The following is a 26,313-nucleotide window of genomic DNA, read 5'->3' as shown; positions in this document are numbered from 1 at the left end:
GTTTGTTGCAGCAAAAATAGAAATGAAGTTTTTCCTCTCCTGAGAACAAGGAAAGTTAAGGGAACAGTGATCAGGCTAGTGAAGAAACCAACAGGTCTGAAAGAGTTAATCACTTCTAGCTATATTTTAACTGGTACTAATCTGTAGTGTCTGTAACTAGATTAGTCCTTCACAAAGCTAACCTATCACTACCTGACACTATGTGAATTACATCCTACACCTATCACTCCCTAACTCTGTGTGATGTAAATTACATCCTGCACCTGGTGTTTAAGCTCCCTGCACTCCCTTGTTACAAGTCACCCCTTGTCGCTTTTTGCATTTCAGAAAGAAGGTCACAGGCCAATAAACCAGAGACAAACAGGCCCAGTTACAGGGATGGGCTGCCTGACTCCAGCTGTGACTGTTTTGAAATAATGCAAGAAGAAGAAAAATGCAAGACCTTCATGATTTGATCCTTATCATACACCCCCGGACTTCGAGCCCCACCTATAAGATCTCCTCTGACTCCTCAGGAAGTGAGGGCACAGTTCTTGAGGTGCTAGCCTGCTGTGTTTTCCCCTTTGCCTGGCAAAGAATTAAAAGCTATCTTTCTTTTCCTCCAAAAACCCTGTCTCCATATTCCTGTTCAATATCAGTGCACAGAGAGCCAAGTTTTTCTGGCAACAGGGAAAATTGCTAACTTGAGTCTCCTCTAGCCTTTCTGCCTAACCTAAGTTGAGGGGACCTCAGAAAGACTTGTGAGGTTGAGAGTTTTGTTTTGTTTTGTTTAAACCCCAACAGCAAATACGTGGTGTGTTTTCCGAAACCACTTCACCAGCTCTCCAGTTCCAACTGGGTGTCTTACAACTCAATTCTAACACTAACCAAAGTTAATATCAGATTCCATAGTTGAAGGGCCAAGTCCTGTTGTTGGGGGAACCTCTGACCGTAACTGCCCACCCTGGCCAGACACGATAGTAACCGCTTGCAATGAGTTATCTTACAACAGGAGGTTCTGGTAAGGAATGAACTAACAGCTACCACCAACCGTAAGAATTCGGGAAAGGTCAAAAGGAGAAAAGAGATGCCAGTCCGTGTATCTTACCAACCTCCCAGAATCCTTCTCACTGGAATCCATCTTGGCTGAGTGATGGGCGTGCCACCAGGAAGGACCCTGAGTCAGAATGATTGGCCAGAGACAACCCAGAAACGAACCCCATTACTATAAAACGTGAGGCTTTGAGCCATGTGGCAGAGCAGTTCTTCTGGGTTCCCCTACCCTGCTGCTCTCCACCCGGGCGCCCCTTCCCAGTGAAATCTCTCGCTTTGTCAACATGTGTGTCTCCTTGGACAATTCATTTCTGAGTGTTAGACAAGAGCCCATTCTCAGGCCCTGGAAGGGGTTCCCCTTCCTGCAACACCACAAGACGGCCCCCGTGTCAGATGCCAGCTGCAAATGCAAGGCCCAGGCCACACACGTTTCTGGATGGCTGACTACAAATTCAGAAGTTCCCTATAACCCCTCATGTCTGTTAATTTGATAGAATATTAGAACTAAGAAAAATGCTTTACTTATTATTATCAGTTTATTTGAAAAGATACAAGTCAGGAACAGCCGAATGGAAAGGGTGCACAGGGCAAAGTAGGGGAACAGGGGTAGGAAGGTTCCATGCCCTCTCCTGGCATGAGAGCCTCCCGGCACAGTGATGTGTTCACCAACTCAGATATCTCTGAATCCCGAAGTTTAGGGGTTTTGATGGAGTTTTCAACACTGGGGGCTTGAGGGTGGGCTGGGCTGAAAGTTCTAAGCCTCTAATCATAGCTTTGTTCTTCCTGGTAACCATTCCCCATCATGAAATCATCTATGGGTCTGGAAACAGTTGCCTCATTAGAACGTAAGATGCTACTATCACCCTTATCACATGGGAAATTCCAAGGGCTTTAGGAGGTCTTTGCTAAGAACCATGGACAAAGACCAAATATCCTTCTTATACCACAGAAGGGTCACAGTCCATGGTCACATACTGAGACCCAATCATGCGACTATAAAACATTTCCTTTCCACCCTCAACATACCACCACATCAAGAAGACACCTAGTAACAGTATAAAACACTGACAGAACCGTATGTTTCAGAACTCATTTACAAGTCTCTATAGTACTCCTAAAGATGACATGGGAGACAAAAGCAAGGACACCTGAAGATATTTTAGCCTCTGACAGCCACGGCAAATAATAAGTCCAAACCCTAGTCAGATAAACCTAAAATCTCATACTACAGGCCTAAAAACCTCAGTTCCTTTTCATGGTACGTCATGTCTGGTATTCAACAAAAGATTAAAAGGCACAATAAAAGACTTAAAAAACACATCTCCTAAAAAAATAACAAAAAGTGGGGAGAGAGAAAAAAACCACCCCAACACATCTCTGGGATTAGGACAAGCAAAAGAACCTGATTTGGATATAGCAGATATGCTGGAATTATCAGACCAGTAATTTAAAGCAACCATGATTCATATGCTAAGTGCGCTAATGGAAATAATGGATGACCTGCAAGAACAGATAGGTAACATGTGCAGAGCTGGAAACTCTAAAAAAGAACCAAAGGGAAATCAAAGAAATTCTTTTTAAAAAAGCAAAAGAACAGAACAAAAGTAAAGAGTTCCTTTTTGGGGGGACCTTATCATTACAGTGGAAATGTGTGAGAAAAAAGAATTGGCAACCTTGAGGAGCTGTCACTAGAACCTTCTGAACTGAAATGCAAAGATAAGAAAAGGGTAAAAAGACAGAACAGAAATCCAAGAGCTTTGGGACAATTAAAAAAGGTGTAACATATACAACATGGGAATACATGAAGGAGAAGAAATAAACAGGATACATAAAATAATGAGATTTTCCCCCAAATTAATAATGGATACCAAAATACAGATGTAGGCAGCTCAGAGGTCACCAAACAGGATAAAAACCCTAAAAATGCACACCTAGAAATATATATTCAAACTCAAGAAAAATCAAAAACAAAAAAAATCTTGAAAGAAGTCAGGGAAAAAAAAAACCTTAGCTACAGAGAAACAAGGATAAGAAGTAAATTGGACTTTTCAGAAACCATGCAAGCAGAAAGACAGTTTTGTGAAACACAGAGTTGAAAGAGAAACCACCCAACTAGAATTTTGTGTCAAGCAAATTATCTTTCAAGTGAGGGAGAAATAAAGACTTCCAAAAAAATGGAGGGAATTTGTCACCAATATCCCTGCTTTGCAAAAAAAAAAGTTAAAAGAAATTCATCAGGAAGAAGGTAAATGATAAAGGTTAAGTGTTAGAGAAGGAAAAAATGAAGGTAATAATAAAATCATTTGTTTTTGTTATTCTTAATTAATCTGACATTTTGTTGATAATAATAATAGCAGCAACATATTCAGTAATTATAGCTTTTGGATGAGTGAAATGAATGACAGAAATGTTACAAGGGGCAAGGGAGAGAATTTTCACATCCAGTGAAATGCTATGGTGTTACTTCAGAGAGGAGTTGGATTAGTTGTAAATGTATACTACAAACTCAAGGGCAATGACCAAAAATGTAAAAAAAAAAAAAAGTTATAATGATATGTTAAGAGAAGAGAAAAAATGGAATCAAGTAAAATATCCCCTAAAAGGTAGAGAAGACAGAAGAGAAGTGGAAGACAAAAAAGAAACAAAGAACAAGGGCAACAAATAAAAAATGTTAAAATATGGTAGATATTAATCCAGCTATATCAATAATCACTTTAAACATCAGTGGTCTAAATACAATAAGTGAAACCAAAAAAACCTGTCACAGTAGATTAAAAAACAAAACAAAACTGGGCTTCCCTGGTGGCGCAGTGGTTAAGAATCCGCCTGCCAATGCAGGGGACATGGGTTCGAGCCCTGGTCCGGGAAGATCCTACAAGTCATGGAGCAGCTAAGCCCATGCGCCAGAACTACTAAGCCTGCACTCTAGAGCCCGTGAGCCACAACTGCTGAAGTCCACGTGCCCTAGAGCCAGTGCTCCGCAGCAAGAGAAGCCACCGCAATGAGAAGCTCATGCACTGCAACTGAGAGTAGCCCCCACTCACCACAACTAGAGAAAGCCCGCATGCAGCAAAGAAGACCCAACACAGCCAAAAATAAATAAATAAATAAATAAGAATACTAAGGGGGTCAGCATGGATGAGTGGCTGGAAGGCTGGTACCAGGAAGTCATGAGGACTCACACCAACCAGGGCTTGGAAGTCCAAAAAAGGGCTGCACACCCTACTAATTGCTCACTGAATCCATCAGGAGCCTTGCACACCAGCTGCTTGGGATACTCTGCCTGCAGACACTTCCAACTGGCCATGGGCACACCCAATGCTCCATATACGTCAACCCCCACCCTATGTCTGGCTCCTCACATGACCCCCAGGTGAGGAGCGCAAGACTGCACAGTAAGCACACACATGTAGCTCATAAGCACACACATGACTAGGTGGGATTGGGAAGACATACAGACTTGAGCATTTCAGGGGAAGCAAACACAGCATCCAGCCTGGATGTGAGGGATCAAGGAAAGGCATAGAATCTTAAGAATTCTGTCCAAAAGAGGGAACAAGAGGCATGAAGTGGGCATCCACAGAAAAAGCCTGAGAGAAGCTCAGAATATCCATCTGGGTTGAATGGTGAGGGTGTTTCTCTCCCAAAGCCAGTCAGTAAAAACTGGAGGAGGTGACTGTTTCTTCAAATGCAAAGACAGCAACACAACACTTCATGAAAAATGAAGAAGGAAAAAAAAAAAATGAAGATTGTAAGGCATTCTGCCAGCTCAACAAGAAAAGCCACGAGTATCTATTGACTCCAGAAAATAATGATGCTGGTTATTATTTCCATGACAAGAAACTTTTGTAAACAATCATACTTGAGCACTTCTGCTCTGCAAGCCTAAGCCCTGGAATTACTGATACATTCGAAAGCACCCAAAAGTAAGCAAAAGACTTCAGAAACACCCGCTAAGGGCAGGAAGAAAGGGAAACAAATTTTAACACAGGCAATGTACTAATGTTATATTATACTTTTCTGAAATTCACCTCTTTCTTTAGTTTACAATTACTGTAAAATGGTGACTAAAAAGTGAATAAAACTTTTTAGGGTGACAAACCCATGGAGGAGCAGGAACATTTCTCAGGGGGTAGCTACACCCTCGGGCTTCCCATAGGATACAGGATGTCTGTGCCCAGGAAAGACTCTGGGGGGAGACACCCAAGGGTTTCACACAGCCTAGATACAGGTGATTATTCTCTGCTTTCCTCTCATGGTAAAGAGAGGAAAACCAAAAACTACACCTTTAAACATGAGCCACTCATTGGCTGTGGGAAAATGACAAAATTCTGCATCCCCCTCTGCCAAAGAGGGGCTGTGGGACCCTGTGTAAGGATTTAACTTCTTGGATCCTTCAATGTTTGCTTCTAAAAAGTGAGCTTAATATTTATTGCATGTTAGGATTAAATGAGATCTGTGTAAGGTGTCTGCACAGTCCCTGATATATGGTGAGCATTAAATAATTTTTATTTCCATTAATAATACTATTGATTTTATTATTTTGTTTTGTTTGTTTGTTTGTTTTGCGGTACGCGGGCCTCTCACTGTTGTGGCCTCTCCCGTTGCGGAGCAACAGGCTCCAGACGCGCAGGTTCAGCGGCCATGGCTCACGGGCGCAGCCGCTCCGCGGCATGGGGGATCTTCCCAGACCGGGGCACGAACCCGCGTCCCCTGCATCGGCAGGCGGACTCCCAACCACTGCGCCACCAGGGAAGCCCTGATTTTATTATTAAATAAATGAACACATAAATTTTCTGCCCTGGAAAGAAAAATACGGCGTCTGTTTGACATGCACCACGGAGGACAAATAGTTGATAATGATGCTGTGAATTAGAGACGCAGGGCTTTGGGAAGGCGGGGAGGGACCTGGAATTTATGGATTTAATGCCAGCCCTAGGAAGAGCTAGGCTGGGGCGACAGGTTCGTGGATTTGAGACTCTGCTTCCCCAAACATTTGGAAAACTCAGGAGAAAACGGGTCCTCTTGGGGAGAAAACTGGAACGGGGGTCCCCACACACAAAAGCTCCACCCACACTTAAAGACCAGACACAGAGTCTGAAGACTCTACCCGAGGTCAATGTACAATCTGAGGAGAGACGGGTTGCGGGTGCAGAGCTGCCCAGAGAGGCTCCGGGGCCAAAGTCACCACGCACAGTGATAGGACAGGACGCCCGAAGTCTCGGCTGCTGGCCCAGCCCCCGCGCTGAGAGCTGGAGGGGGCTTAGGTCTGAGCTGAGCCCCGGGCGGACTTCGGTCTGCAGACTCCGGAGTTGACCGCAGCAGGGTCCGGGTCCCACAGTGGCAGGTTCCGACTCAACCCCTCCTCCCTGTCCTGGGACACCTGGCCCCTCAACTCACCATTTCCTGGCTTCTGGGGTCCCCCTGGGGTCCTCCGTTCCACTCCTGCCGCCTCTGTAGTTCACCGCATCATATACGCTACAAAGACACACCAGGCACCCGGGAGAGCAGATGAAACCTGACGCTGAGCACCTACAGGAGCCTTTAAGTGGTCGGCTAAGTGTTGCCCCACCCACCTTCTCGTGCTGCGCCCCTGATTGGACAGTTCATGAGAACCCACCCCCTTTCCCTGAGTGACAACAGGGCAGAAGGTCACGTGGTTGAACATAATGAGTTTCAGCCAGTGGGCTGGAACTTGCCCCCTCCAGGGAAGTTTGCTTTTAAACAAGATTTTTTCATAGGTGTTCCTAACCAATATTGTGCATAATCACACAGTGAAAGCCACAGGGCTTATGGGAAAAATGGGATTGGGTGGGGTTCAACTCTCAAAACTTGTCACTGACATTTAAAAAAAAAGGAATCTAATAAAACAGCATCTTACATATATTGAATGATTAAGAAATACAAAAGCACTACAAGAAACAGAGCACTTTACCTTGAAAGAGGCCTGTCCTTTGCTTTTAGAAGTGATCATCAGAAGGATTGACACTTGTGAGTTATAATGAAGAGGTGGAGGGAGAGTTACCTAAAATCAGACAGAAAGTCAGAACCCAGATGGATATTGGGATCCTTCATAACACCTGAGAGGCACTGAATGAGCTGGCAGTGTCTTGAGCTGTGCGCATGTGTTTTGTGTATTTCTGAGCAGCTAGGTTCACCTGGGTGCAGTTTTCTGCAGTTAACTCCTGTTTCTCTTGTGTGCCTTGCTGATGAAATTGCACATAAGCAAACATGAAATTTACATTATGTTCAAATTGTTTCCAAATTTATCAATACCCAGAAAAATATCATGTTTTCAAACAAGCATTATAGCAGAACTGACTGCATGTAGATGTATAATTTTTTTCTGAACCATTTGAAAGTTGAAAATATCATGACACTTCACCATTAAATATTTCAGCATGAATCACCCAGAATCAGGACATTGTCCTGTGTAACCATAATACCAATACCGCGCTTCAAAAGTTGAGACTATTTTGGTATCATATAATATTCAGTCCATATCAAACCAAGCAGAACCCGTGGGGACTTTACAGGGGAAAGACCCCTGTATCCCCCACCTGATGTTTATATTGTAGAAAATCTTTAGCCTCCTAGGCCTTCCCGGAGTTCCAAAGAGCAAATTTAATAAGAGAAGGGGGAGAATGCTGAAAGAAAGGAAAAGGGTCAAGCAAGACAAAATAATAATAGTTTAGCCAGAAAACAAAGCCAAGGACTTGAGTTCCTCCTCAAGGGTATATATAATAATCTGAGCTGTATCTTTGAGTTGTTTTCCTGATAATAAAACTCCCACCAGGTGGAAGAAGTTAACTGTATGCTGACCACAAACACATGGACCCCAGAGTGGCTGGAACATAGGTTGGTAGTAAGTTTTGAAATGAGGAATTGTAACTCCTCCGAATTTGTTTTTCATTTTCAAGATTGCTTTGCATAGCCAGGCCACTCGTAATTCCCTATGAATTTTAGGATGAGCTTTCCATTTCTCCCCCAAAATTAATTTAATGATGTCAGAATTTTGATATGGCTTGCACTGAATCTGTAGACCACTTTGGGGACTACTGCCATCTTAACAATATGAACCTTAACAATATGAACTCTCCAGTCTATGAACATAGGATGTCTTATGATATATTTAGGGTTTCTAATTTCTTTCAACAATCTTTTGTAGTTTTCAATATATGTCTTGAGTTTCCTTGGATAAAATTTTTCCTAATATTTAATTGACTATTTGTGTATCCATGTTTATAATGGATATTGGTCTATAGGGTTTTTGTGATGTCTTTATCTTATTTTATTTATAGGGTAATGATGGTCTCATAGAATATTTAGGTAGTGTTCCTTTCTCTTCTATTCTATGGAGAGGTTTACAAAGGATTAGTGTTAATTCTTCCATGAATGGCTGGGAGAATTCAACATAGAAGCCATCTGTTCTGTTCTTTTCTTTTGGGGAAGTTTTGGATACTGATTCAACCTGCTTACCTGTTACCAGATCATTCTGATTTTCCATTTTCTTAAGTCACTTTTGGTATTTTGTGTGTCTCTAGGAATTTCTCCTTTTCATCTAGGTTGCCTAACTTGTTGTGGAATAAATTTCTTATAGTGTTCTATTGTAATCCTTTGTAGATTCAAAAGATATACAGATATACCATTATTATGTGTACCAAATGTTAGTACTTATAACAAATAATACCATTATATATAATATATGTTATGTAATATATAAAGTATTTACATATTTATATAATATAGTAAAACATTTATTTTCTTATATATACAAATAATAGTATTATGTTTACCACTGTAGGCACAATTGCTAATCTAACTTCCTTGTATAACCCCCACAACTCTTAGAACTGTCCCTGAAGGTGTTGGAGGAAGAAGACAGGAATATCACCTTGATTCAGAGTCAGACACAGATGATGCTGACCTGGGATACAGTGCACGAATCTAATGACTCAGGTAATGGTTGAGGCGGGGAAACGGTCCCTGAGGATTCACAGTGGGAAAAGATACACGAAGAAGTGACAAACAGAAAACTAAACTTTAAAGGGAATTGCGGGTTATGGTGGGGCCACAAGGAAAGAGTCCATCTAAAGGAGGGGTCATGTTGGGCACCCCCAAGATGTCAACCTTGCTCTTATCCTGCAGGTACTATTGTGGTGGGCCTTGTCTCCACCCCAGGGATAGGGAAGTTGTTGGATAAAGTCCCCCTGGTCCTGGATACTGAAGAACAGGCAGTTCTGCATGGGTTGTGCAGCAAAACACAAGGGTTTGCTGCAAGAAATCTCCCACATCCTGCTGCCAGATGTTGTATCCACCTTTATCACCAGCAATAACACCCGGAACCTCAGCTCCCCAGTCACCTTTGTCTTCCAACATGTGAGTCCAGGTGGGATGGACCTGTGGGGTGGAAGACCCCTGTGTCCTGGGCACAGCCTTGGGCTTCAGGGGGCTCCCCCATGGGTGCATAATATCCCCAGGAAAGCCCTTCATGAGCCAGATTTGGGTCAGCATTTCTGAGTTACAGAACCACCATCTCACACCTATTTCCTGTTCCTAAAGTCAGTGATCCCTGGGCCAAGGGAGAAGATATGCTGTGTTTTCTGGGAGTGTGGCCAGAATGGAATTGGTCATTGGGCCGCCAAAGGCTGCAGGATGGCCAGCACCAGAGACAACAACACCATCTTCCAATGCACCCACCTCAGCAGCTTTGCTGTCCTCATGGCCCAATACGATGTGCAGGTGAGAGCCCTGAGAAGGGCTGCATTCAATGTCAACCACTGTGTAACAAATTCCCACATATGTAAAACCTGAAAAAATTATTATCTCACAGTTATTGCTGGTCAGCAATCTGGCATGGTATATAGCTAGGTTGTCTGCTCAGGTTCTTACAAGGCTGAAATCATTCTGTCAGCCTGGACTGCATTCTCATCTGAGGCTTGGGGTCCTCCTCTAACCCTCTGATTCTGGGTACAGTTCAGTTCCTTGTGATGGTAGGACTGAGGTCTCCTTGTCTCCTATCTGTCAGCAGGGGTCCAGGTTTAGCTCTCAGGGACTACCTGCATTCCTTCTCATGTGGACCTCTCCTGGGCCCTCTCACAGTGTATCAGTGTTCCTATCTGGAGGCCAGCAAGAGAAGCTTCCTCACATCAAAACTCTCTCAAACTTTGGATCTTTTCTCCAATAAAAAGCCCAGATCTCTTAGGAGCTCACATGATTAAGGCAAGCCCATGCAGGATAAACTTTCTTAACATCACTTAATATGGGACATGAATTCCATTTGCAAATCCCTTCACAGCAGAACCTACATTGGCATTTGACTTCAAACCTGGAAGTGGTTATGTGTACCTCAGGGGATGGGATATGATTGCCAATTAGAATTCTGCTTACCACAGGGGTCTTCAGACCAGGGACGCACAGGGGCTGCATAAAGGAAGATTTGGTGATAGCAGACGGGGCCAAGGGAGCCAGTGAGTACAGGTGGATCAGGAGAAATCTTTGCCTCCTCACCTGGCCAGGTGAGCTGCTTACTTTCTCTGGTTCACCAAAACCAAATACTCTCTGGTGATCTCAAGTAATGGGGAATTTACTGAAATAAAGGTGGCACTCACATGAAAGTAAGCATGGAAATGATCACAGCACCATGGTCAGACCTCATAGGAGCCCCCAGAAGTTTGAACGATACTCCGAGTCCATGTTTCCTACAGCCATGTCCCTAAATACCACAATATTCATACTTTTACTTATATACTGCTTCCTGTTTTTTGAAGAGTTCAGATAGTTGAGTTTTGAATTCCAACGGAACAAGAGAGGAAACACTGGAGATTCTCCATCTCAATCTTAGCTCCAGACACTTAGTTCCTCTTGCTTCAACAACCAAAGTTGTTAATTTCTCCTGCAAATTTCAATTGATATTTTACACATATAAATATAGTACATGTATTTCTTCTTTGGCTCTCCTTTTTTCACACAGCTGATAGATTATTCTCTTGAGTTGTCAAAGGATTCTTCATTATTTTCTGGCCAAATACATTCTGTTGTGTGAATGTGCTGTAAATTCTATATCAAGGCCTCTCATAATGGGCGTTTTTATTAGATCACTTACTAATACAAATAATGTTGCAACTGTTTACACTTACCTCATTGATCTCATGTTTGAATATGCAGTTAGAATGGATACTGGGTCAAATTCATAATTGCATGTTGGTAGATATTTCTGTATTTCAACATCTTGAGGTCGCACCTGTGGACACTGACACAGGTATTATGTAAAAGTTTGTGATTCCTCACACCATTACCACAAGTTTACTAGCAAATTTTTGGATGTTTACCCATCTAAGATGTAAATATCATATCTAGGAAAAACTGTGTGTGTTTTTTATTATTAATGGACTGTAACATCTTCATTTAGGAGCTATTAGTATTTCTGTCTCTGGAAACAATTTGTTCACATCCTTGGTATATTTTTCCACTGTCTTGTTGGTAAATTTCTTATGGATTTGGGGGAGCTCTTAATACAGGAGGAAAATTAGTTTTATTCAATAAACCAAATATTCTCAAAATTTATAGTTCATCAAAATCATCTGGTGGCCTCATTATTTATTTTTAAACATTTTATTCCTAAACAAAATCAAACATAGAGATATGTTGCAAAATAAAATTTGTGCTAAAAATACTCAATTGCTCTTTATCCAGATGCACCTACTTTGAATGTTTTAATCTTCATTTTCTCCTTCATCCTTTCCTGTCTTTGTCTCTCTCTCTCCACCTCTCTCCAACTCTCGATCTCTCTCCTTCCCTGACTTACACTAAAAGGGAATTGGTGAGGGTTTTTTTCCTTGTCCTCAGGGATTTTAGGATGTATTCCAAAAAGTGGCAGAAAAATATGAGTTTTAACCCACCACTGTCAACAAAATGTATCAGTTTTCCTCTTTTAACCAAGGATTTAATTCTAAATCTGTAAGGATTTGTGACGAGTCAGGAACAATTATTACAGGATGAGGTGTGTGGAGTTCAGGGTCAGGGTTTACACCTGGACATCATGACTCCCGGTACAGACTATGTCACACACCATCACATGATGGGGATGGAGGCTTGCTCAATATGGAACTACATGCCTATGTGAACCTCTTGTGGTGACCCATAAGCTTAGTCATGCCCAAAAGTCTAAAGGAAAATAAACCCTTGTGAGTTCCAGGGCTTGGTCTTGACTAAGGACTCTCCTGTCCCTCAATCCTTCCAGAGACAGAATTAATCATATCAGATCCCATAAAATTCTAACATTCTGAACCTGTAGAAAGTTAGCCATAAACATCACATATCGACTTGGCTCCTCCATTCCTGGTTTTTATATGCCTAAAAATAAAAACAAAAATGGTGGAAGCATCATTACCCCAGAGCAGGAAAGGGTGACTGTGATGTCCTCTCTGATGTGTCCCAGGAGAAGGATCCCACGCTGACTGTGATCACCTACGTGGGGCTGAGCCTGTCTCTGCTGTGCCTCCTCCTGGCAGCCCTCACCTTCCTGCTGTGCAAAGCCATCCAGAACACCAGCACTTCGCTCTACCTGCAGCTCTCACTCTGCCTCTTCCTGGCCCACCTGCTCTTCCTAATAGCCATCAACAGAACCGAGATCAAGGTGCTTAAATTGTCCCAAAATACCCCTGCTCTGCCCCAGGGGATGCTGAGTTCATGAAGCCATGCTGCCTTGGGCTCCTTAATAAAATGGCATTCCAGGTAAAGTTAGATATGTAAGTAGCCAATTTCACACTGACTGGCGCAATTAGAAGACACTCCATTGACAACTCCTCCATATACGTCAGAGTTCTCCCCAGTGATGAAGTATAGAAGAGGTCCTGGGGTCATGCTACACCCTGACAATCCCTCCTGGTTACACCTTCCTCCTTCCGCAGGTGCTATGTGCCATCATTGCAGGTGCCTTGCACTATCTCTACCTGGCCTCCTTCACCTGGATGCTGCTGGAGGGCCTGCACCTCTTCCTCACTGCACACAACCTGACGGTGGTCAACTACTCCAGTGTCAACAAGTTCATGAAGAAACTCACATTCCCAGTGGGCTACGGAGTCCCGGCTGTGATTGTGGTCATTTCTGCAGCATCCAGGCCCCATCTTTATGGAACACCACCCGGGTAAGGCCAGAAACTATCAAACTCTTAGAGGAAAACATAGGCAGGACACTCTATGACATAAATGACAGCAGGATCCTCTTTGACCCACCTCCTAGAGAAATGGAAATAAAAACAAAAATAAACAAATGGGACCTAATGAAACTTCAAAGCTTTTGCACAGCAAAGGAAACCATAAACAAGACCAAAAGACAACTGCCAGAATGGGAGAAAATATTTGCAAATGAAGCAACTGACAAAGGATTAATCTCCAAAATTTATAAGCAGCTCATGCAGCTCAAGAACAAAAGAACAAACAACCCAATCCAAAAATGGGCAGAAGACCTAAATAGACATTTCTCCAAAGAAGATATACAAACTGCCAACAAACACATGAAAGAATGCTCAACATCATTAATCATTAGAGAAATGCAAATCAAAACTACATTGAGATACCATCTCACACCAGTCAGAATAGCCATCATCAAAAAATCTAGAAACAATAAATGCTGGAGAGGGTGTGGAGAAAAGGGAACCCTCTTGCACTGTTGGTGGGAATGTAAATTGATACAGCCACTGTGGAGAACAGTATGGAGGTTCCTTAAAAAACTACAAATAGAACTACCATATGACTCAGCAATCCCACTACTGGGCATATACCCTGAGAAAACCATAATTCAAAAAGAGTCATGTACCAAAATATTCATTGCAGCTCTATTTACAATGGCCCAGAGATGGAAACAACCTAAGTGTCCATCATCGGATGAATGGATAAAGAAGATGTGGCACATATATACAATGGAATATTACTCAGCCATAAAAAGAAACGAAATTGAGCTATTTGTAATGAGGTGGATAGACCTAGAGTCTGTCATACAGAGTGAAGTAAGTCAGAAAAAGAGAGACAAATACCGTATGCTAACACATATATATGGAATTTAAGAAAAAAAAATGTCATGAAGAACCTAGGGGTAAAACAGGAATAAAGACACAGACCTACTAGAGAATGGACTTGAGGATATGGGGAGGGGGAAGGGTAAGCTGTGACAAAGCGAGAGAGAGGCATGGACATATATACACTAACAAACGTAAGGTAGATAGCTAGTGGGAAGCAGCCGCATAGCACAGGGAGATCAGCTCGGTGCTTTGTGACCGCCTGGAGGGGTGGGATAGGGAGGGTGGGAGGGAGGGAGACGCAAGAGGGAAGAGATATGGGAACATATGTATATGTATAACTGATTCATTTTGTTGTAAAGCAGAAACTAACACACCATTGTAAAGCAATTATACTCCAATAAAGATGTTAAAAAAAAAAAAGCAAATCTCCACTGTACTTATCTTCTCCAGCATGACCATGGCCATCATAGAACCAACATAGCACTTTAGTTTTTTAAGATATATTTTTTATTGAAGTAACATTGTTTTGTAACACTATATACGTTTCATGTATACAACTTTATATTTCTACTTCTGTATACCTACAACTTGCTCACCACCAGAAATTGAGTTTCCATCCATCACCATAAAGTTGACCCACTTTACCCATTTTGCCTCCCCTCAACCATGCCCCTTCCCCTGTGACAGCCAGTACTCTGTTTTCTGTATCTACAGGGGGAGGAGGCTTGTTTGGTTTGGTTTGTTCATTTCTTTTGTTTGTTTATAGTTTGTTGTATTCCACATATGTATGAAATCAGACTGTATTTGTCTTTCTCCACCTGACTTATTTCACTTAGCACAATACCCCCAATGTCCATCCATGTTGTCACAAATGGCAAGATTTCATCAGTTTTATGGCTGCCATGGCTGGTGTGGCTGTGTGTGTGTGTGTGTGTGTATCATGCCTTCTTTATCCGTTGATGGGCACTTAGGTTGCTTCCATATCTTATCTATTGTAAATAATGCTGCAGTGAACATAAAGGTCCATATATCATTTTGAGTTAGTGTTTTTGTAGTCTTTGGATAAGTATCTAGACGTGAGATACCTGGATCAGATGGCAGTTCTGTTCTTAATTTTTTTTTTGAGGATCTCCATACTGTCTTCCATAGTGGCTGCACCAATTTGCATCCCTACCAACAGTAATATAAGGGTTCCCTTTTCTCCACATCCTCACTGTTATTTCATGCCTTTTTGATAAGAGCCATTCTGACAGCTGTGCTGGGACATCTCATTGTGGTTTTGATTTACATTTCCCTAACATTAGTGATGTTGAACATTCTTTCATGTTCCTGCTGGCCATCTCTATGTCTTCTTTGGAAAACGTCTATTCAGCTCTCCTGCCATTTTTAAATCAGGTTATCGGTAGCAGAGATGTGAGCAAGTGCAGACTGTCACCCACAACAAAGTCCTATGCTGATAAAAATTAATGTTAACCTGCATCAGATGGGCCCTGGCATGCCGGCCTTCCTAGATATCTTAGCAAAAAAGTCAGCAAACTTTCTCTGTGAAAGGCAAGATAGTATATATTTTGGCTTTGTGGGTCATATGGTCTCTGTTGTGACGACTCACCTCTATCCTTGTACCTCAAAAGCAGCCACAGAAAAGCTATAAGAAATGAATGTGACTGTGACTCAGTAAAACACATTTCCAAAATCAGACAGCAGCCCAACGTGGACCACAGGCTGCAGTTTGCTAACTCCTGCCTTAGCAGCTCTCTCATAGGTTCTTCCTGGTGGATCCAGCTAACCCTCTCCATGGTCCTCACACCTCCCAAGTCATTCACAATTCCCTACTTGGGATGAAACACCAACTTGATCATTTCTATCAGTGTGAACTTCAGTTACTGACTCTGTATCCTTATGCCTCAGATGTCTGACCTGTGATCATTTGATTACCTATGTTGTCATGAAGAAGAAATTACGTAATGCACATGAACCCTGCCATAGCAGTGTCAGGTTTACTGTTGCTTCTGTCTCTCATACTCTCTCACTCTCTCTCTCCTTGGCTGTCCCAATTTTTTTTATCCTATCTACACCTACTCATCATCCATATCTCAGCATAAACACAATTCAATTCTCTCAGGGAATCCTTCCCAATATCTGAATCTCCTATAACCCTGACTAGGTTATAGATCCAGCTACATGTTCAGACAGCTCCTCATATTTGATTGTAAACTTCATCATTTTGATAGTTTCTATTTTCTGATTGTTGATGTGCCCACCTAGCTAGGAACTCCCTGATGACAGACATCACTCTATCTTAACAAGAACTGGGCCTTCAAAACCAAGTACAAATCCTTATACAGGAGGAGACACTCAATATTGCTCCAATAAACCATAAATTAACTTCTCTATTCATTTTTTCTTTAAAACATGTGTATTTTTCTGCCAGTGTATCTGAAGACCAAAACTTAAAACACATTTTTAAAAAATTTTTTCTTTTTTTAAAACCACTTTTTAACTTTGCTGTACATGTAAAAAGCTGCACATAATTCATGTATACAGCCTGATAAATTGGGAATAAGTATACAGCCATGTCCCTTACCAAAATAAAGGGCATACACAAACTTTCAATTCTGCAAAATAATAACTTCAGGAGCTCTAATACAGAGCATAGTGCCTATAGCTAATAATAGTGTGTTGTATATTTAAAATTTGCTAAGGGTGTAGCTCTTATGTGAAATATTCTTACCAAAAAAAAGCAATAATAATATTTATTATTATTATTAATAACAGAGGCAGAAAAATACTTTGGAGGATGAGGGATATGTTTATTTATCAATTCTTTATCCACAAAGGCCAATATATTCTTTTATTTTTAACATCTTTATTACAGTAAAATTGCTTTACAATGTTGTGTTAGTTTTTGCTGTATAACAAAGTGAATCAGCTATATGTATACATATATCCCCATGTCCCCTCCCTCTTGGCTCTCCCTCCCATCCTCCATATCCCACCCCTCTCCGTGGGCACAAAGCACTGAGCTGATCACCCTATGCTATGCAGCTGCTTCCCAGTAGCTATCTATTTTACATTTGGTAGTGTGTATATGTCAGCACTACTCTCTAACTTACTCCCAACTTACATTTCCCACACCCCATGTCCTCAAGTCCATTCTCTACGTCTGTATCGTTATTCCTGTCCTGCACCTAGGTTTGTCAAAACCATTATTTTTTCTTCTTTAGATTCCATATATATGTGTTAGCATATGGTATTTGTTTTTCTCTTTCTGACTTACTTCACTCTCTATGACAGACTCAAGGTCCATCCACCTCATTAAAAATAACTCATTTTTGTTTCTTTTTATGGCTGAGTAATATTCCATTGTATATATGTGCCACATCTTTTTCATCCTGTCATCTGTCGATGGACACTTAGGTTGCTTCCATGTCCTGGCTATTGTAAATAGAGCTGCAATGAACATTGTGGTACATTAGTCTTTTTGAATTATGGTTTTCTCAGGGTATATGGCCAAGAGTGGGATTGCTGGGTCGTATGGTAGTTCTATTTTTAGATTTTTAAGGAACCTCCGTACTGTTCTCCATAGTGGCTGTATCAATTTACATTCCCACCAAGAGTGCGAGAGGGTTCCCTTTTCACCACACCCTCTCCAGCATTTATTGTTTCTAGATTTTTTGATGATGGCCATTCTGACTGGTGTGAGATGATATCTCAATGTAGTTTTGATTTGCATTTCTCTAATGATTAATGATATTGAACAGTCTTTCATGTGCTTGTTGGAAATCTGTATGTCTTCTTTGGAGAAATGTCTATTTAGGTCTTCTGCCCATTTTTGGATTGGGTTGTTTGTTTTTTTGATATTGAGCTGCATGAGCTGCTTGTAAATTTTGGAGATTAATCCTTTGTCAGTTGCTTCATTTGCAAATATTTTCTCCCATTCTGAGGGTTGTCTTTTCACCTTGTATATGGCTTCCTTTGCTGTGCAAAGCTCTTAACTTTCATTAGGTCCCATTTGTTTATTTTTGTTTTTATTTCCATTTCTCTATGAGGTGGGTCAAAAAGGATCTTGCTGTAATGTATGTCATAGACTGTTCTGCCTATGTTTTCCTCTAAGAGTTTGACAGTGTCTGATCTTACATTTAGGTCTTTAATCCATTTTGAGTTTATGTTTGTGTATGGTGTTAGGGAGTGTTCTAATTTCATTCTTTTACATGTAGCTGTCCAGTTTTCACAGCACCACTTATTGAAGAAGCTGTCTTTTCTCCACTGTATATTCTTGCCTCCCTTGTCAAAGATAAGGTGACCATATGCGTGTGGGTTTATCTCTGCGCTTTCTTTCCTGTTCCATTGATTTATATTTCTGTTTTTGTGCCAGAACCATACTGTCTTGATTACTGTAGCTTTGTAGTATAGTCTGAAGTCAGGGAGCCTGATTCCTCCAGCTCCGTTTTGCTTTCTCAAGATTGTTTTGGCTATTCGGGGTATTTTGTGTTTCCATACAAATTGTGAAATTTTTTGTTCTAGTTCTGTGAAAAATGCCAGTGGTAGTTTGACAGGGATTGCATTGAATCTGTAGATTGCTTTGGGTAGTAGAGTTATTTTCACAATGTTGATTCTTCCAATCCAAGAACATGGTATATCTCTCCATCTGTTTGTATCATCTTTAATTTCTTTCATCAGTGTCTTTTAATTTTCTGTATACAGGTATTTTATCTCCTTCAGTAGGTTTATTCCTAGGTATTTTATTCTTTTTGTTGCAATGGTAAAAGGGAGTGATTTCTTAATTTCACTTTCATATTTTTCATCATTAGTGTATAGGAATGCCAGAGATTTCTGTGCATTAGTTTTCTATCCTGCCACTTTACCAAATTCATTGATTAGCTCTGGTAGTTTTCTAGTAGCATCTTTAGGATTCTCTATCTATAGTGTCATGTCATCTGCAAACAGTGACAGCTTTACTTCTTCTTTTCTCATTTGGATTCCTTTTATTTCTTTCTCTTCTTTGATTGCTGTGGCTAAGACTTCCAAAACTATGTTGAATAATAGTGGTGAGAGTGAGCAACCTTGTCTTCTTCCTGGTCTTAGTGGAAATGGTTTCAGTTTTTCACCATTGAGGATGATGTTGGCTGTGGGTTTGTCATATATGGTCTTTATTATGTGGAGATAAGTCCCCTCTATGCCTACTTTCTGGAGGGGTTTTATCATAAGTGGGTGTTGAATATTTTCGAAAGCTTTCTCTGCATCTATTGAGATGACCATATGGTTTTATCCTTAATTTTGTTAATATGGTGTATCACATTGATTGATTTCCGTATATAGAAAAATCCTTGCATTCCTGGGGTAAACCCCACGTGATCATGGTGTACGATCCTTTTAATGGGCTGTTGGATTCTGTTTGCTAGTATTTTGTTGAGGATTTTTCCGTCTATGTTCATCAGTGATATTGGCCTGTAGAGTCCTTTCTTTGTGACACCTTTGTCTGGTTTTGGTATCAGGGTGATGGTGGCCTCGTAGAATGAGTTTGGGTGTGTTCCTCCCTCTGCTATATTTTGGAAGAGTTTGAGAAAGATAGGTGTTAGCTCTTCTCTAAATGTTTGATAGAATTCGCCTGTGAAGCCTTCTGTTCTTGGACTTTTGTTTGTTGGAAGATTTTAAATCACAGTTTCAATTTCAGTGCTTGTGATTGGTCTGTTCATATTTTCTATTTCTTCCTGGTTCAGTCTCGGAGGGTTGTGCATTTCTAAGAATTTGTCCATTCCTTCCAGTTTGTCCATTTTATTGGCATATAGTTGCTTGTAGTAATCTCTCATGATCCTTTGTATTTCTGCAGTGTCATTTGTTAATTCTTTTTCATTTCTAATTCTCTTGATTTGAGTTTTCTCCCTTTTTTTCTTGATGAGTCTGGCAATGGTTGATCAATTTTCTTTATCTTCTTAAAGAACAAGCTGTTAGTTTTATTGATCTTTGCTATTTTGGGGTTTTTTTTGTTCTATTTCATTTATTTCTGCTCTGATCTTTATGATTTCTTTCCTTCTGCTAACTTTGGGTTTTGTTTGTTCTTCTTTCTCTAATTGCTTTAGGTGTAAGTTTAGTTTGTTTTTTGAGATTTTTCTTGTTTCTTGAGGTAGGATTGTATTGCTATAAACTTCCCTCTTAGAACTGCTTTTGCTGCATCCTTTAGGTTTTGGGTCATCATGTTTTCATTGTCATTTTTTCCTACATATTTTTGATGTCCTGTTTGATTTCTTCAGTGATATCTTGGTTATTTAGTAGCATATATATATATACACATATATATATGTGTGTATATATATATATATATATATATATATACATATATTATTATTATTATTTGCGGTACATGGGCCTCTCACTGTTGTGGCCTCTCCTGTTGCGGAGCACAGGCTCCAGATGCGCAGGATCAGTGGCCATGCCTCATGGGCCCAGCCACTCCGTGGCATGTGGGATCTTCCTGGACCAGGGCACAGACCCGTGTCCCCTGCATTGGCAGGCGGACTCTGAACCACTGCACCACCAGGGAAGCCCCAGCATATTTTTTAGCATCCATTGTGTTTCGATTTTTTACATTTTTTCCCCCTCTAATTGATATCTAGTCTCATAGCGTTGTGGTCAGAAAACATAGTTGAAACGATTTCAATTTTCTTAAATTTACCAAGGTTTTTTTGTGACCCAAGATGTGATCTGTCCTATAGAATATTCCATGAGCACTTGAGAAGAAAGTGTACTCTGCTGTTTTGGGGTGGAATGTCTATAAATATCAATTAAGTTCATCTTGTTTAAGGTGTCATTTAAAGCTTGTGTTTCCTTATTATTTTCATTTTGGATGATCTCTATTGGTGAAAGTGGGGTTTAAAGTCCACTAATATGATTGTGTTACTGTCGATTTCTCCTTTTATGGCTGTGAGCATTTGCCTTATGTATTGACGTGTTCCTGTGTTGGGTGCATAAATATTTACAATTGTTATATCTTCTTCATGGACTGATCCCTTGATCATTATGTAGTGTCCTTCTTTGTCTCTTGTAATAGTCTTTATTTTAAAGTCAATTTTGTCTGATGTGAGAATTGCTACTCCAGCTTTCTTTTGATTTCCATTTGCATGGAATATCTATTTCCATCCCCTCACTTTCAGTCTGTATGTGTCCCTAAGTCTGAAGCAGGTCTCTGTTGATAGCATATATACAGGCCTTGTTTTTGTAACCATTCAGCCAGTCTATGTCTTTTGGTTGGAGAATTTATTTTATATATGTTTAAGGTAATTATCGATATGTGTGTTCCTATTACCATTTTCTTAATTGTTTTGGGTTTGTTTTCGTAGGTCTTTTCCTTCTCTTGTGTTTCCTGCCTGGAGAAGTTCCTTTAGCAGCTGTTGTAAAGCTGCTTTGGTGATGCTGAATTCTCTTAGCTTTTGCTTGTCTGGAAAGGTTTTAATATCTCCGTCTAATCTGAATGAGTTCCTTGCTGGGTAGAGTAATCTTGGTTGTAGGTTTTTCCCGTTCATCACTTTAAATATGTCCTGCCACTCCCTTCTGGCTTGCAGAGTTTCTGCTGAAAGATCAGCTGTTAACCTTATGGGGATTCCCTTATGGGGAATCCCCATAAGGGGATTTTATCTATCTATTTTATCTATTGCTTTTCCCTTTCTGCTTTTCATAATTTTTCTTTGTATTTAATTTTTGATAGTTTGATTAATATGTGTCTTGGTGTGTTTCTCCTTGGATTTTTCCTGTATGGGACCCTCTGCACTTCCTGGACTTGATTGACTCTTTTCTTTTCCATGTTAGGGAAGTTTTCAACTATAATCTGCTCAAATATTTTCTCAGCCCCTTTCTTTTTCTCTTCTGCTTCTGGGACCCCTATAATTCGAATGTTGGTGCATTTAATGTTGTCCCAGAAGTCTCTTAGACTGTCCTCAGTTCTTTTCATTCTTTTTTCTTTATTCTGCTCTGCAGTAGTTATTTCCACTATTTAATCTCCAGGTCACTTATCCATTCTTCTGCCTCAGTTATTCTGCTATTGTTCCTTCTAGAGAAGTTTAATTATTGTGTTGTTCACCATTGTTTGTTTGCTCCTTACTTCTTCTAAGTCCTTTTTAAACGTTTCTTGTATTTTCTCCATTCAATTTCCAAGATTTTGGATCATCTTTAGTATCATTATTCTGAATTCTTTTTCAGGTAGACTGCCTATTTCCTCTTCTTTTGTTTGCTCTGGTGGGTTTTCACCCTGCCCCTTCATCTGCTGCATATTTCTCTGTCTTCTCATTTTGTTTAACTTACTGTGTTTGGCGTCTCCTTTTTGCAGGCTGCAGGTTTGTAGTTCCCATTGTTTTTGCTGTCTGCCCCCAGTGGGTAATGTTGGTTCAGTGGCTTGTGTAGACTTCCTGGTGGAGGGGACTGGTAAGGCCAATATATTCTTGAATCTCCTTCCACCTCTCTCATAGATGCTGGCTCCACACAGACAAAGGATTTATATGGACCTTTCTTGGCCCTGTCTGCACCATCTTCTCTGTGAGTAATGGATGACGTCAGAGCATCCTTCCTATCTGGTTGAGCGTGAATCAAAAGCAGAGGTCTAAAGAGGAGTATAGGCAGAGTGACCAGTTTTTCCAGTTTGTTCAGGAATGAGTGGACCCCCAGGATGCAGGAATTTCCACTTTAAAACCAAGAAGGATTGTTTCCTTAGACACGGGACTTTCAGTGTTTAAAGATGTAAATTCCCACGCAAACTGAGTTACTGGGTGTTTGGTCTGGTGTTCTATGACTGTAGTGAAATAAAAAACCTTCCTACCTGCTGGTTTAGGTGTTGGATGAGCCAGGAGGAACATTTAGCAGGTGTGGATGTATTCAATATGCCTTATGGTGTTTCTGCAGATTAATTTCCTGATAACCTTCTGGATTGTGAAAAACAAGCTCTCAACACTGATGATGTCCACTCTCTGGATCACTAGGTGAGATGGATCAGAGGTACACATTGCTCCTCATAAAAAGCATGACCCGGGAGTGAGGCCATATGGTTCCAAGCTCCTGATGTACATTCACAGGAATTCTAAGCAGACTTGAGGGAAGATGTACAGCCACACACCTTGGAAGTTCAGATACAGTGTTTTTCTGCTGACACCCAAGCCGGAAACATTCCATTCGTCTATAACCCAAGAATGAAACTACGTCAGCTACAAAGAGAATTGACTTTGTTCTGAAAAACAGGGATTACTACCATGGCTCTATGAGAAAGGTCCTGAGAACATTTACATACTTATAAACCACTTAGGAAATTACATACCTGACCCAGAACCCAGGATGCTCTTTCCTGCCCATACCTTTATTTAAGCTCCTCCTGCTACCTTCAACCACACTGCGCTACCTGATGAAATCAGGTTCATTAGCCACATATCACATCTTCTAAGAGGCTAGGGATGTGCTTTGCTTTCCTCAAGTTTACAAAGAATGAATCATCTGGGCAAAGCATGCTCTGGGTCAGTTCATAGAGAGGAAAAGGATAGGAACAGCATTGGAGGGACCAAGGACAGAGGTACCTAATATTCACAAATTAATCATTGACCATTTGTATTTGGCTTTCCAGTAGACTGTAAGGTTTGTGAAAACAAAAATCTTGCCCTTGTTATTTTTAATGCACAGGGTCCAACACACAGCCAGGTGTACAGAACATCCACAGTAATATCGGTTGATTGAAACTGGGGATATTCATGCAACATCATACTACTGAAACCCACATTATGAAGTGTCACTACCAACTTCAGTCCAAGTCTAAATGCCATCCAGGATCGAAAAAGCATTTCTTTTCGAGAATCATTGACAGTAAATATCAGAGTGGCCACAACTCAGTCAGAGGCATCCATGGTGTAGAAAAGAAATGGCTTTGATTGTTTTGCTCAGGGTGCATCACGAGCCTCCTTTCGCTTCCTACCCAGGATGATGACATTTAAAGCCACAGCTCAGCTCTTCATCTTGGGATGTACATGGTGTCTGGGAATCCTGCAGGTGGGACCGGCTGCCCACATCATGGCCTACCTCTTCACCATCATCAACAGCCTGCTGGGTGTCTTCATCTTCCTGGTGTACTGCCTCCTAAGCCATCAGGTATCACTGTCTGACTCCCACTCAAAACTCTTCCCATCCTCATTCCTCTCTGTTCTGACCCAGACCACGTTTTGCATCTACAGGTCAAAGAGCAGTACAGGACATGGTTCAAAAGGATGAAGAAAACCAAAGCCGAGTCTGAGGAGTACACACTCTCCAGCAAGACCTTGTCGGATCCCTCTAAACACAGTGTGGTAAGATCATGTACTGCTCCCAGAGCACTTCACTAAAAGATCCATTGAGCAGCACATGCTTATCATGCTGAATAATTGGGTATAAAGCAGGTGATACCCTATGATAGCTCACAGTGGTTTACATCTAGACTCACCCAAGACATTCATCTATCATGAAAGAAGGTTTATAGGACATTCCTACCAAAAACAGCAGATTACACTTTCTTCTCAAGTGTGCACAGAACATTCTCCAAGATAGATCACATCTTGGGTCACAGATCAAGCCTCAGTAAATTTGAGAAAACTGAAATCATATCAAGCATCTTTTCTGTCCACAACGCTATGAGATTAGAAATGAATAACAGGGAACAAAACGTAAAAAACACAAACACATGGAGGCTAAACAATACGTTACTAAATAACCAGGAGATCACTGAAGAAATCAAAGAGGAAATCAAAAAATACCTAGAGACAAATGACAATGAAAACACGACGGCCCAAAACCTATGGGATGCAGCAAAAGCAGTTCTAAGAGGGAAGTTTATAGCTATACAAGCCTACCTCAAGAAACAAGAAAAATCTCAAATAAACAATCTAACCTTACACCTAAAGGAACTAGAGAAAGAAGAACAAACAAAACCCAAAGTTAGCAGAAGAAAGAAATCATAAAGATCAGATCAGAAATAAATGAAATAGAAGCAAAGAAAACAATAGCAAAGATGAATAAAACTAAAAGCTGGTTCTTTGAGAAGATAAACAAAATTGATAAACCATTAGCCAGACTCATCAAGAAAAAGAGGGAGAGGACTCAAATCAATAAAATTAGAAATGAAAAAGGAGAAGTTACAACAGACCCCGCAGAAATACAAAGCATCCTAAGATACTACTACAAGCAACTTTATGCCAATAAAATGGACAACCTGGAAGAAATGGACAAATTCTTAGAAAGGTATAACCTTCCAAGACTGAATCAGGAAGAAATGGAATATATGAACAGACCAATCACAAGTAATGAAATTGAAACTGTGATTAAAATCTTCCAACAAACCAAAGCCCAGAACCATATGGCTTCACAGGCGAATTCAATCAAACATTTAGAGAAGAGTTAACACCTATCCTTCTCAAACTCTTCCAAAAATAGCAGAGGGAGGAACATTCCCAAACTCATTCTATGAGGCCACCACCACCCTGATACCAAAACCAGATAAAGATTTAACGAAAAAAAGAAAACTACAGGACAATATCACTGATGAACATAGATGCAAAAATCTTCAACAAAATACTAGCAAACAGAATCCAACAGCACATTAAAAGGATTGTACACCATGATCAAGTGGGGTTTATCCCAGGAATGCAAGGATTCTTCAATATACGCAAATCAATCTATGTGATACACCATATTATCAAATTGATGAATAAAAACCATATGATCATCTCAGTAGGTGCAGAAAAAGCTTTTGACAAAATCCAACACCCATTTATGATAAAAACTCTACAGAAAGTAGGCATAGAGGGAACCTACCTCAACAGATAAAAGCCATATATGACAAACCCATAGCCAACATCGTTCTCAATGGTGAAAGACTGAAACCATTTCCTCTAAGATCAGGAACAAGGCAAGCTTGCCCACTGTCACTACTACTATTCAACATAGTTTTGGAGGTTTTAGCCACAGCAATCACAGAGGAAAAAGAAACAAAAGGAATCCAAATTGGAAAAGAAGTAAAGCTGTCACTGTTTGCAGTAACATGACACTATACACAGAGAATCCTAAAGATGCTACCAGAAAACTGCTAGAGCTAATCAATGAATTTGGTAAAGTAGCAGGATACAAAATTAATGTACAGAAATCTCTTGCATTCATATACACTAATGATGAAAAATCTGAAAGAGAAATTAAGGAAACACTTCCATTTACCACTGCAACAAAAAGAATAAAATACCTAAGGATAAACCTACCTAAAGAGGCAA

General features: G+C 40.6%; 1 protein-coding gene across 1 annotated transcript; it reads left to right on the top strand.

Annotated features, from left to right (window-relative positions):
* The first annotated feature begins 523 nt into the window (after window positions 1-523).
* ADGRE2 (adhesion G protein-coupled receptor E2) lies at window positions 524-25,075 on the top strand. Its single transcript, XM_079918488.1, is given in 11 exon segments — window positions 524-538; window positions 8,884-8,991; window positions 9,181-9,292; window positions 9,294-9,411; window positions 9,595-9,774; window positions 12,473-12,670; window positions 12,945-13,180; window positions 22,513-22,579; window positions 22,943-23,019; window positions 24,001-24,169; window positions 24,253-25,075. Coding segments are annotated over 10 exon segments (1,347 nt in total). The 5' UTR covers window positions 524-538; window positions 8,884-8,948; the 3' UTR covers window positions 24,400-25,075.
* The last annotated feature ends 1,238 nt before the right edge of the window (window positions 25,076-26,313 follow it).

The sequence above is a fragment of the Stenella coeruleoalba genome, assembly GCF_951394435.1.
Source record: "Stenella coeruleoalba genome assembly, chromosome: 3".
Taxonomy (NCBI): domain Eukaryota; kingdom Metazoa; phylum Chordata; class Mammalia; order Artiodactyla; family Delphinidae; genus Stenella; species Stenella coeruleoalba.
Note: the sequence above shows the minus strand (reverse complement) of the source record. Positions and strands in the feature narration are given on the sequence as shown.